Source organism: Psammomys obesus, unplaced genomic scaffold, assembly GCF_907164565.1.
Source record: "Psammomys obesus unplaced genomic scaffold, mPsaObe1.curated_primary_1811, whole genome shotgun sequence".
Lineage (NCBI taxonomy): Eukaryota > Metazoa > Chordata > Mammalia > Rodentia > Muridae > Psammomys > Psammomys obesus.
The window spans coordinates 6,320,714-6,334,877 of record NW_026590809.1 but is presented as its reverse complement, the minus strand read 5'-3'; the positions used below and the strand labels follow the sequence as shown (position 1 = coordinate 6,334,877).

Below are 14,164 nucleotides of genomic sequence, written 5' to 3'. Positions count from 1 at the left end.
CTTGGATCTACTATTCCCTTTTGACTGTATGTTTTATCTGCCCAAAGAAGTTTCCTGGCATTTGGAGTTACATCCCTTGATGACCTGCTCCATCACTTTCAAAAAAAGGCATCCCTTTTGCTGAAACCCAGTGACACATTCAGCTAAGTTCAAGTCAGATATGTGGTATTTCTTTTGTTTGTTTTTTCTTTATAACTAATTAATTAATAATTATTTATTACAATTTATTCACTTTATATCCTGGTTGTATACCCCCATCTCCTCCCAGCCCCCAACCCCTCTCTTTTAACCCAATATGCCCCTCCTTTAGTCCACTGACAGGGAGGTCCTCCTCCCCTTCTATCTTACCCTAGCCTATCAGGTCTCATCAGGGCTGGCTGCATTATCTTTCTCTGTGGCCTGGAAAGGCTGCATACCCCAGGAAGAGGAGATCAAAGAGCCCACCACTGAGTTCATGTAAGAAAGAGCCCCTGCTCCCCTTACTAGGGAACCCAGTTGGAGACTAAGTCTACAGGCTACATCTGAGCAGGGAGTCTAGGTCCTCTCCATGCACGGTCCTTGGTTGAAGTAACAGTCTCCGCAGGGTCCCCTGGTTTTTTGGCTCTGTTGGTCTCCTTGTGGAGCCCCTGTCCCTTCCATGTATTTCTATCACCCCTTCTTCCATAAGCTTCCCTGCACTCTGCTGAAAGTTTGACTGTATGTCTCAGCATCTCCTTTGATACCCCTTTGATACCCTGATGGGTAGAGTCTTTCAGAGGTCCTCTATGGAAGGCTCCTGTCCTGTTCCTTGTCTTCTCCTACTTTCGATGTCTATCCTGTTTACCCTTCTGAATTAGGTTTCAGCCTCTTCCCTAGGCTCCTCCTTGTTGTTCAGCTTCTTTAGGAATATAGATTTTAGCATGTTTATATTATATTTTATGGTTAATATCCACTTATAAGTGAGTATATACCATACGTGTCTTTCTCCTTCTGGGTTACCTCACTCAGGATGATCTTTTCTAGTTCCATCCATTTGCCTGCAAATTTGATGATTTCCTTGTTCTTAATTGCTTGTGAGTAGTATTCCATTTTGTGACTGTACTACAATTTCTGTATTGAATCTTCAGTTGAAGGACATCTAGGTTGTTTACAGATTCTGACTATTATGAATAAAGCTGCTGTGAACATAGCTGAGCAAATGTCCTTTTTGTATGTTTGAGCATATTTAGGATATATGCCCAGGAATGATATAACTGGATCTTGAGGTAGCACTGTTCCTAATTTTCTGAGAAAGTGCCAGATTGATTTCCAAAGTAGTTGTACAAGGTTACATTCCTACCAGAAATGGAGGAGGGTCCCCTTTCTCCACAACCTCTCCAGCATGTCATTGCTTAAGTTTTTGATCCTAGCCATTCTTATGGGTGTAGGTGGAATCTCAGGGTTGTTTTGGTTTGCATTTTCCTGATGAATAAGGACGGGGAGCATCTCTTTAGGTGTTTCTCTGCTATTTTTAGCTCTGTAGTCCATTTTTATTGGATTAATTGTTTTGTGGCTTTTTAATTTCTTCAGTTCATTATATATTCTGTATATTAGTCCTCTGTCAGATGTTGGGTTGGTGAAGATCTTTTTCCAGTCTGTAGGCTGTCATTTTGTTCTGTTGACTGTGTCCTTTGCTTTACAGAAGCTTTTCAGTTTCACGAGGTCCATTTATTGATTGTTGATCTTAGAACCTGTGCTATTGGTGTTAGTTCAGGAACTGTGCCAACCCTGCATGCCTGGGATAAAGCCTACTTGGTAATGGTGGATGAAAACTTTGACGGATTCTTGGATTCTGTTTGTGAGTATTTTATTGAGTATTTTTTGGTCAATGTTCATAAAAGAAATTGGTCTGAAATTCTCTTTCTTTGTTAGGTCTTTGTGTGGCATTTGTATCAAGGTGGCTATAGCCTCCTAGAATGAAGTTGGTAATGTTCCTTCTGCTCCTGTTTTGTGGACTAGTTTGAAGGTCCAGTAGAATTCTGTGCTGAAATCATCTGGCCCTGAGCTTTTTTTGATGGGTGACTTTTTATGACAGCTTCTATTTCCTTAGGGGTTATAAAACTATTCAATTTATTTACCTAATCTTGATTCAGCTTTGGTAAATGGAATCTATCAAGAAAATTGTCTATTTCATTTACTTTTTCAAATTTTGTTGCATATAGGCTTTTGAAGTAGGACCTAATGATTCTTTAGATTTCCTCTGTGTCTGTCATTATTATGTACCCCTTTTCATTTCTGATTTTGCTGATTTGGATAGTTTCTCTCTGCCTTTTAGTTACTTTGTGGATTTTCTCAAAGAACCAGCTCTTGGTTTTGTTGATTCTTTGAATTGTTCTCTTTGTTTCTAATTTATTTATTTCAGTCCTGAGTTTGATTATTTCCAAACATCTATTCCTTTTGTGTGTGTCTGCTTCTTTTTTTTTTTTCCCTAGTGCTTTCAGGTGTGCCATTAAGTTGCTTGTTTGAGATGCTTCGAATTTCTTTATGAAGACACATGTTGCTGTGAACTTTCCTCTTAGCACTACTTTCATTGTGTCCAATAAGTTTATTGTAAGTTTATTGTAAGTACCTTCATTTACCTTGAATTCTAGGAAGTCTTTAATTTTCTTTGTTTCTTCTCTGACCCGATTGTCGTTGAGCATAGAATTGTTCCGTTTCCATGGTTATGTAGGCTTTTTGCTATTTCTGTTTTTGTTGAGGTGTAATTTTAGACCATAGTGGTCTCATATGATACAGGGGATGATTTCAATCTTCTTGTATCTGGTGAGGCTTGGTTTGTGTCTGACTATATGGTCTGTTTTGGAGAAGGTTCCATGAGGTGCTGAGAAGAACGTATACTCTTTTGTATTTGGGTGAAAAGTTCTCTAGACATCTACTATGTCTATTTGATTTAGGATTCTGTAAGTGTCAATATTTCTCTATTTAGCTTCTGTCTCAATGATATGTCCTGTGGCAAAAGTAAGGTATTGAAGTCTCTCACTATTAAGGTATTGGGAGTGATGTGTGATGTAAGCTTTGATAGTGTTTCTTTGACAAATGCAGCAGCCCTGTGTTTGGTGTATAGGTGTTCAGGATTGTGATGTCCTCCTGGTGTATTTTCCTTTGGTCAGAATGAATTGTCCCTCCCAATATCTTTTGATTAATTTTGGTTGAAAGTCTATTTTATTTGAGATTAGGGTGGCTACTCCAGCTTGCTTCTTGGATCCATTTGCTTGGAAAACCTTTTTTCAGCCTTTTACTCTGAGGTAGTGTCTATCTTTGTTGCAGAGGTGTGCAGCAAAATGTTGGCTCCTGTTTCTGCAACCATTCTGTTAGTATCTGGCTTTTTATTGGAGAGTTGAGACCATTGATGTTAATAGCTATTAGTAACCAATGATTGTTACTTTCTTTTATTGTGGAGTTGGTGGTGATTGTGTGTTTGTGTTCTTGTTTTCTTTTACTTTTTTTTTTTTGTTGTTGTGATGGTGTTTTTATCCTGTGTTTTCTTGGGTGTGGTTGATCTTAATGAGTTAGAGTTTTCCTTCTAGTATCTTCTGTAGGGTTGGATTGTTGCATATATATTGTTTGTTTAAAGTTAGTTATGCCATGGAATATTTTGCTTTCTCCATCTATATTGATTGAAAGTTTTTCTTGGTATAGTAGTCTGGGTTGGCATCTGTGGTCTCAGTGTTTGTGTGATATCTGCCCAGGCGCTTCTGGCTTTCATAGTCTCTGTTGAGAAGTCTGGTGTGATTCTGATAGGTCTGACTTTATATGTTACTTGGCCTTTTTCCTTTGCTGTTTTTAATATTTTTTCTTTGTTTTGTAAATTTTGTGTTTTGATTATTATGTGTCCGGAGGAGTTTCTTTTCTGGCCTAGTCTATTTGGTGTTCCATTAGCCTCTTGTATATTTAAGGACATCTTTTTGTTAAGGCAGGGGGAAATTTTCTTCTATGATTTTCTTGAAAATATTTTCTGGGGCTTGGAGCCTGGAATCTTCTTTTTAGTCTATTTCTATTATTCTTAGATTTTGTCTTTTCATGGTGCCCTTGATTTCTTGGATGTTTTGTGTCTGGAACTTTTCTGGGTTTTTTGTTTTGTTTTGTTTTGTTTTGTTTTGTTTTGTTTTTGTTTGTTTGTTTCTTTGAGATATGTATGGGTTTCTGCAATTGTACCTTCAGTGTCTGAGAGTCTCTCTTCCATCTCTTGTATTCTGTTGGTGATACTTACCTTTGTGGTTCCTGATCTCGTCTCTAAGTTCTCCAACTCTAGGGTTTTCTCTGTTTGTGTTTTCTTTATTGATTCTAATTTTGTTGTCATGTCTTATGCCATTTCCTTTGTCTGTTTGTGGGTTCCTGTCTGTTCATCATGGCCTCTATTTTTTTTTGTTCATTGCCTCCTTATGTGCGTCTATTTTTTTTTTGTTCATTTTTTCTTTATGTGCCTCAAATAACTGCATAATTATAGATTTAAGAATATTTTCCTGTGTTTCAGCTGCATTAGAATATCCATTTATTTTTCGAGATTCTGGTGAAACTATGATGTCCTGGTTTTTGTTGCCTGTATTCTTATGCAGGCCTCTAGCCATCTAGTTGGTTGACTGGTGGTTCCTGGAGCCTGGACCACAGACTGGGTCCACCTGTCTCCGGAGTCTCCCCTTGATTCACTCTCTCTGCTTGCTCACTGCTTGTGACCCAGGTAATTGGGCACAGGTGAAAAGATCTCTGAGCCTATAGCTGCTCCAGTGTCCCACAGGCTTCCTTAAGACAGTGGAGGATGGGATTTGGGTCTCATGCCTCGCTCAGCTCCCCTGGGCTCACTGGCTGTGTTGGCCTCGTTTTTTCCTACCCAGGGGGGAGCAGGCAGAGAGATCTTCTAGCCTACAGCTGCTCTAGTGATCCACAGGCCTCCTTGGGGAGGAGGACAATAGAACTTGGGTCAGGTGCTAGCTCAGCTCCACTGGGTTCTCTGTCTGTGCTCCACTGCCCCACAGGCGTCTTTAAGATGGTGGAGAATGGAACCTGGGTCCCATCCCTAGCTTAGCTCCACCGTGTTCACTGTCTGTGCTGTGCTGGCTGATTCTGACCTGGGTGAACCAGGCAGGAGGGGAGTAGGCAGAATGGAGCAGTGCCTCCCCCACATTACCAAGAGATATCCCTCTACAGGGTGGTGGGAGTGTGTGCCGCTAGCTGCCGAGACCTGGAAGGTGTCTACGGGATGTTGAGGGTTCTTTCCCAGGTGTGGAACCAGGAGCTGCTAGTACCCAGAAGGTATCCACAGGACTTTGAGAGTGGGCCCTGGAGGGTTTGAGCCTCACCCTCAGTACAGGAAGGTATTCACTCCACAGGCAGTGAGAGTGAGCGTCCAGGGTCTGAGTCTCCAGGGGCTTCTCCCAGGAAGGTATCTACAGATAGTGGGTTTGAGCGGGTGGCAGAGGGCTTTGACAGTGCCAAGCGGAAGCCTGGGAAAGCCAGGTGGCTTGGAGAGTATTCCTGTGGATTCTCCTTTCATCTGAGAAACATGGAATTTCAGGGTTTGGGGGTCCACAGGATGGCCTGCTGGTCACCCTAGTCTCACTGCTGAGCTGCTATTCAGATTACCTGTGTGGCTCGTGCTGCCATCTTGGATCTGCATCTATTTCTTTTAATCTAGCACAATTTAGATTTAAATACATCTTTATGTTCTAGAAATTGATTTTGTTATTTATTATCTCTGATCATCTTCTAATGGGGAAGACCACATTGTTTCATTACGAACTACTTTCATTTGTTTTAGCCAAATCAACAGATAGTCCATGACATACACATGCATTTTGGAACACAAGCTCTGTTTTGTTTTTTGTTTTCTTTCCAAGTCACTTGATAAATATATTTAATGTAGTAAAATCAAGTATTCAATGCTGTAGAATAATAGACAAGTCAAGGAATTTGCACAATAAAGACAGAATTGTGATTTTCCAATTTGTAGATGGTCTAAAAAACAGAAGGCAGAATAACTTTTAATCCTTGAAAAAGGAAATTTAACATTACATTTCTGAAAATGCAGCTTAAAATAATACCTATTGCAATACTATTTATTCTATTTAAACATTTCACAACCTGCAACCCTTTATGTATTTAAATATAAACAAAATAAATGATTTCTGATCATTTCTCAATTATTTGCAGTGGAAATAACTTTCATATGTTCTAGTCTAGATTCTTAAGATTATCTAGAATTCTTATTTTCACACAATTAATATAATATTTTTGTAAATATACACACAAAGAAAAATATTAAGCTAAATTCTTATACAAATTTCTTTGATGTTAACATTTTATATTTTGCTGTGTATATGACTTTTTAAAAACAGATGCTGTCTTGTAAATACTGCCATGTAACCTGCTTTCTTCTTTGCAAATCTAGTGACTCCTCTGATATTTAATGAATTATGCCTCAGTGATATATTTCAGTAGGCTTGGTTGTAATTGCTTTCTTAATTTCTTCTTAGAGCCAGATTTTTAATTTGAGGTATCAGATGATATGATCTTCTGAGCTGCTCCTCTGTGGTGTCCAGCCGTTCATGTGCCTCTCACATACCTTATTTCAGACACCCAGAGTTTACCAGAAATCCTGAGCTAACAACCAGCCTTAGCCCTGAAACACCCACTAGCGCTACCAATTTCACTTTGGTTTTGGCTGTATTGTCTTCCCTGTCTTCCAGCCTAGCAACAAAGTTAAAATGCACTTAATATTGTATCCATGATTTGACAGTTTTTAATAAAAAAATATTTTGTGAATCTCTTCTGCAAAATGACATGAATGAATGTCAAGAATATTTACTTTGAAAGATTAAAACAATGTCATGTGCATTTATATTTGTATCTTCAGTACAGGGAAGTGGTGCTTTGCTTACTTAAAATGTTTATGAACAGCCTATTAACCAACTATCAGTGAAATTTCTTTTAAAAGCCTTTATTATAATATCCCAGTATAGACAATAATGCTTAAAACTGTATTTTGAATACTTAAGTATGAGTCAGATCTTTTTTAAATTAATTACACTGCAGACATCATTTGATTGATAGAAATATTAAGTGAAAAGTACAATGTCCCAAATTCAGTTGATGAGATGCATGTTTGACAATCCACATTGTTAAATATTATAATAGAAAACATCTTCTTAAGATCACATCTGAAAGACATGCCTGTCTTGGATCAGTGTATTAGATCAGGACCCTAACGGAGGTAGTCGTCTTCCTACGGCCACAGTGGGAGTGACCACCAAGCCTTAGTATTTTGTAAACTCTCCTAACATGCTGTAGCTTGTTTATTTTTAGAATAAATTTTATTCTGCATGTTTAAGGTACACAACACACTGTTGTGGGATATATGTAAAGAGTAAAATGGTGATTAGGGCAGAGCAAATTAATATGCGCATCATCTCATAGACTAACACATTTTTCACTTACTTTTGGTTTTTGACAAAAGCAGCTAAAATGTACTCACTTGGTAGGAATCCTCAATGCAGTGCAACTTTATTAATTACCGTGCTCATGTTCCATGTGATCTCCTCCCACTTCTTCAATGTTCGTTTCTGCAGTTTGTAACCAGGGAGATAGATATACTCTTCTCTTTCCCATGCTCATATCGCCTGTGTCCAAACTTACTTTCTATTTCCGTATTTTTGAACTTAAAAAACTACATATAAGTAAGGTTATTTTATGTAGTATAATGTCTTCCAGTTTCTGGCTTATTTCTTATAGCGTGACGTGGCAAATATCAGCGTCTCCTTGTCAAATATCTAACATTTCATTGGATAGAGTCCATTATCTGCTGGCTGGACATCTCTGTCTACATCTTCCCATTTTGAATGGTTCTGCAGTGAGCAAAAAGCTGCAGATAGACTGCAACAATGCGGTAAATTCCATTCACTGATTATGTGCACAGAAGAGGGAGTTTTGTATCTTAAGGCAGTTTTCTTTTTAGTGCCTTTGGAGACCACTGTTTTGTTTTGCACGGTGGCTGCAAATTGTCCCTTATCCACACCCTCACCAACATTTATCTCTTTTAGTCTTTTTGGTACTAGCTGTTTCAACAGTGATTCTGTAGCTTTGCTTCTCATCTCGGATGATCAATGACACTGACCATCTTTGAACATACCTGCAATCCACTTCTCTCTCTTTCTCTCTCTCCTTTGGAGTGACACCTATTCAGATTCTTTGCTTCCAGGGCTTAATTTAGTTTTGCTTGTGTAAGTCTTGGCCTTTTCAAGTCTACATGTCAAGTTGTTCATAGACTGTATGCAACATAGAATGTCTTCAGAATTAATGGTTTCTGGCAGTTGTTTGTGGTTTTTTTAACAATAAATATATGAACAACAAGGCTGCATAAACCTATCTGTGACTTGGTGCTATGTGTAATGGTGGCTTTAGTAAATACATGATTCAAATCTTTCAGAATGACTTTCCTGATAAATATGGACCAAATACAGGCACTCTATACAGCCGTGACTTGTATTAACTTTATAAATTAATATACTATAAATTATACTATCAGTTTTAACAACTATGTTCTTGTGATTGGGCAAATATTACATCTAATTTCAAGTTTTCTATGAAACAAGGGAATTTAGTTATGTTATCATATATATCTCCTTTTTCGAAAAATTTTATTTTTATTTCTGTTTATGTGTGTATCTGTGAGTGTATGCCACATGTTTGAGAGACCCAGAGAGGCCAGTTTTCCTGGGTGCTGGAGACACCACAGACTTTGAGTTGCCTGCCTTGCATGCTGGGAAATGAGCTTAGGTCCTCTGGAAGAGCAGCAGTGTTCTTAACCATTGACTCAGCACCTTCTCTCACCTTCTCTTTGCTCCAAGAAGGAGTTTGAAAAGTCAGTTGGCAATGTATAAAAAGGAGGGAAATGTGCCCAATTCAATTTTTTGGCATCTGGTAGCACAACCAAAATTAATTTCCTATAATGTATCAAGATTTTAAAAACCGTAATGTATTTCCATTGTATTAAATGATTGGGCATTTATTAATATAATCATATATTTTGTATTATAGTAAATGGACATCCAATACTCAAGAGAGCTAACATCCGGACTGTTGGCAAGTTGGTGGCAAGATCCATAAGAGAAAGGAAAATGAGGCAAGTTTATAAGTCATAAGAACCGAAATTAAGTTTGCAACGCAGTGCTTCTTTAACGAGCTGAACTTACCTATTAGTAACAAACACAGCATGACTTGCTATCAACAAGATAAAAGACAAACATCTTTGCATATGCATAAGGGAAACGTTGCATATGCATAAGGGAAACTTTGACAAGTCAGTTCATCATGTATTTGTATGTTTGGATGAGCACTCTTTATCTTCTTCATTAAACATCTACTGAGCATGATGAGATGAAGCCGTGTCACTGCTTTCATTGGACTGAAATCTGCTTTGCTCCCTTGCCAATAAAGATTACAAACTTTAGAATTCTTAGTTTCAAAATTTAAAGTTCTGATACTTTAAATTTGTAATTCATCATTTTTATTCCTTAAAAATTCTATGAGTGTGATATTTTGCTGAAATGAAACATTTCACATAGTTTCTTTGTTTTTCAGAATGTATCTCGTGACTTCAGGTTTTTGAATTGTTTCTGAAAATATGTCTAAATAAGTCTAACCACTTTTCTGTGCTTAATATTCTTTCTCTTCCTTCACTGTTTATTCTAAAGGTAAGAGCTGACATCCAATATGCAGTGCACATGAGCTTGCCCATTGTGCTCCGAAAGTTTGAAGCACAGTGGCTACACCATCAGTCATCACTTCCTTACAAATCTGAGTTTAGTTTATCTTTTCTTAGGTTCCTACTCAGCTTAATGAGACTAAGAAGCAAGGTGGGCACAGCAGTGGGGCACAGTCTACATGCAGCACACGCGTAGATCTGAGCAGCGACTGGGGCAGGCGTTCTAGTTGTCAGCATTCTCAACATTGATCTATTTCTTTTGTAACATCCTCTGGGATCTCTCAGACCACTTTCATTATGTACTTTATTATAAGATTACATATGGAAATTAACTATTAAAATCTATGCCTCACTAAAACCAGAGCTAAGATGGCCTACAAGCCATGAGTAGGTCTAACCACATAGTGATGGCTCTTATAGCTGACAGGAAAGAAAACATAAGCTAAATCATAGCTTATGTCTGAAATGAAATGAAAACGTATTCTTACTGACAGTTGCAATGAAGTTTACTTTGATGAGAAAATTTTTCATTGTTTATATGCTAAAATGAAAAATCAAACATACACTCAAATGTAAGCATCACTTAAATCTCAGTATGACAAGAGATCATCAGCTTCTGATTACAGGAGTGACATATAACTGATTGGCTGTATTCAGACCCCTGCCGCTCCAAAATACTGGGAGAAAGAAAAAATACAGTTATTATTAAAGGTTTTTAAGCCCCTGAATAACAAGATCTCCCAACAAGAGTTACACAATCTCATTAGTAAATACATGGCAATATATGTATAGAAAGTAATTAATATCAAATCATGTCCATGGTACTTTATAAAAATAAAATAAAATTTAGATATGAATATAATATTAGGGGCATAATATGCTTTTAAAAGTGATCTCTCTTGTCTCTGTCTCCTACTTTTGACTCTCATTGGTTTTTAACAAACTGAAGTTGGACTACTAAGTGTCTTTTATAAGTGTGGGCCTACATTAAATCCACTGACAATATGTCACTTCAAACTGTGGAAGACAGTGTAAGGTCAGGGAAAGAAACCCTCACTTTTCAATAGTCAGATTCTATATAAAAATTGGCACTTGATGCTCATCAAAGAAGAAGAAATATTGGATCTGTTCTAAATGTCCATTGTGTTTTGGAGCCAACTACCTGATGGAAGTCATCACTTATATGCAAATGAACTGTCAATGGCTTGCCACAGTTGGCAGTCACTGGACTGTGAAGGGTATGTCTTAATAAGAACTGAAGCTCTTCACATACTTTGATTTACTGGAAATAAAATGGAAAAGTCCTTTGAGACTACAAAGGACACTTGTTTCAGATAAAACGTCTAGACAGTAGCAATATATTTATGGCTTTTATTATGGCAGAACTGCAAATTAGAACAGAGTGCTGAGAAAGTCCTTGTGACCCAGCTAAATTCTAAAGCGCTGCTCTGGCTGGAGCACTATGATCTTTAAAAGATCTAAGCCAACTAAAGAAGAGCTCATTAAGGAGAAAAGTGGTACATTCAAGGCCAAGATTTTATTTCTTTCATCTTTTATAATTATCTACATCTTAATTTTACATTTTTATAATTTTCATTTTTTATATTTTTATATTTTCTTTAAAAAACCTCTAGTTTCTTAATTCAGCTATTAGAACAATTGAAGGTTAAGTTTCTGTGAACCTTAAATATGGATCATAACTCAAAAAATTCCAGTGTAAAAGAATTATTCCTTTTCTTTTCCACATTTGAAAAAAATTACTAAATCTTAACTCACATATTGATCCCCACATATTAATAATGGAAGACTTCAACATCCCACTGTCACCAAAGGATAGGTCATTGATACAGAAACTAAACAGAGAAATAATGAAGCTCACAGATGTCATTAATCAAATGGACCTAACAGATATCTACAAAACTTTTCACCCAAACACAAAAGAAGTACATTCTTCTCACTGCCTCATCCATCCTTCTCCAAAACTGATCCATAGTCAGTCAGAAACCAAGTCTCAATCAGTACAAGAAAACTGAAATAACCACTGTATTTAATCAGATCACCACGAAGTAAAGCTGGACTTCAACAACATTAGAAACAACAGAGATTCTACAAACTCATGTCTCTACTCAATGACCACTGGGCCAGGAAAGAAAGAAAGAAATTAAAGACTTTCTAAAATTCAAAGGAAATGAAGGCACAGCACACCCAAACATACGGGATGTGATGAAAAAAGTGCTAAGAGGAAGGTTCATAGCACTAAGCAGCTTCCTAAAGAAACCAGATAGATTTCACACTAGCCACCTAACAGCACACCTGAAAGCCCCAGGGGAATAAAAGAAGCAAACACACCCAAGTGGAGTAGATTGCTGGAAATAATCAAACTCAGGGTTGAAATCAATAAATTAGAAACAATACAAAGAATCAACAAAACCAAGAGCTGGTTCTTTGAGAAAATCAACAAGATTGACAGACCCTTAACCGAACTAACTAAAAGGCAAAGAGATGATATCCAAATTAACAAAATCAGAAAAGAAAAGGGGGACGTAACAGCAGACACTGAGAAAATTAAAAGAATCATTAGGTCTTACTTCGAAAGTCTGTATGCAACAAAATTGGAAAATCTAAATGAAATGGACAATTTTCTTGATCGATTCCACTTACCAAAGTTGAATCAAGGTCAGGTAGACAACTTAAATAGTCCTATAACCCCTAAAGAAATAGAATCAGTCATTAAAAGTCTCCTAATCAGAGAGAGAGAGAGAGAGAGAGAAGACCAGGGTCAGAGGATTTCAGGGCAGAATTCTACCAGATCTTTAAAGAAGACCTAATACCAATATTCCTCAAACTTTTCCACAAAATAGAAAAATAAGGAACATTGCCAAATTCATTCTAAGAGGCTACAGTCACCCTGATTCTTAAACCATACAAAGACCCAACAAAGAAATAGAATTTCAGATCAATTTTCTTTATGAATATTGACATATAAATATACTCAATAAAAACTCACAAACCAAATCCAAGAACCCATCAAAAATATCATCCAACATGACCAAATAGGCTTCATCCCTGGTATGCAGGGGTATTTCAATGTACAGAAACCTATCAATGTACTAAACCATCTAAACTAATTGAAAGAAAAAAACCCATATGATCAACTCATTAGATGCTGAAAAACCTTTTTGACAAAGACTAACACTGATTCATGTTAAAAGTCTTGGAAAGATCATGGATACAAGACTCATACCTAAAAACAATAAAGACAATATACAGCAAGTCTATATCCAACATCAAAATAAACAGAAAGAAACTTAAAGTAATTACACTGAAATCAGGGACAAGACAAAGCTGTACACTCTCTCTGTATCTCTTCAATACAGTGCTTAAAGTCTTAGCTGGAGCAATAAGACAACTAAAGCAGATCAAGTGGATTCAAATTCGAAAGGAAGAAGTCAAAATATCACTATTCGTGAATGATATGGTGGTATTCATAACCCAAAAATTCTATCTGGGAACTTCTACACCTGGTAAACACCTTCAGCAAAGTGGATGGATACAAAATTAATTTAAAGGAAAAACTAGCTCTCTTGTATACAAAAGATAAACAGGCAGAGAAAGAAATTAGGGAAACAATACCAATCACAATAGCCACAAACAATATAAAGTATCTTGGGGAAACTCTAACCAATCAAGTGAAAGGCCTATATGACAAGAACTTCAAGTCTCTGAAGAAAGAAATTGAAGAAGATTACAGAAGATGGAAAAATCTGCCATGTTCATGGATCAGTAGAATTAACATAGTAAAAACAGCCATCTTATCAAAAGGAATCTATTTTCCTTTCTAAATTCAATGCAATTCCCATCAAAATACCACCAAAATTCCTTACAGCATTGAAAGAACAATTCTCAGCTTCATATGGAAAAACAAACAACAACAAAAATACAGAATAGATAAAATAATAAAAGAACTTCTGTAGGTATCACCATCTCACTTCAATATGTACTACAGAGCAATAGCAATAAAAATCACATGCTACTGACAAAGAAACAAACTGATTGATCAATGAACCAAATTGGAGACTCAGACACATGTTGATTTTCAACAACAAAGCCAAGACCATACAATGGAAAAAAGACAGCATCCTCAACAAACGGTGCTGGTCTAACTGGATGTCTACATGTAGAAAAATGCAAAAAGACCCATATTTATCACCCTGCACAAAGTAAAAGTCCAAGTGGATAAAAAACCTGAACATAAAACCATATACACTAAATCTATTAAAAGAGAAAGTGGGGATTAGTCTTGAACTCATTGGCACAGTAGACAAGTTCCTGAACAGAACACCAACAGCTCAGGCTCTAAGATCAACAATTAATAGATGGGACCACATGAAACTGAAAAGCTTCTGTAAAGCAAAGGACACTGTCAGTAGAACAAAATGACAGCCTACA

The 14,164-nt window shown here is 37.0% G+C and overlaps 1 protein-coding gene across 1 annotated transcript in view; it reads left to right on the top strand.

Annotated features, from left to right (window-relative positions):
• The window catches only part of Iqcm (IQ motif containing M), a 324,157-nt gene extending 315,005 nt beyond the window's left edge, over window positions 1–9,152 (top strand). Inside the window, exon 12 of the mRNA XM_055609054.1 lies at window positions 9,049–9,152. Within this exon, the coding sequence (XP_055465029.1) occupies window positions 9,049–9,152 (104 nt within the window). The remainder of the gene's footprint in view (window positions 1–9,048) is intronic.
• The last annotated feature ends 5,012 nt before the right edge of the window (window positions 9,153–14,164 follow it).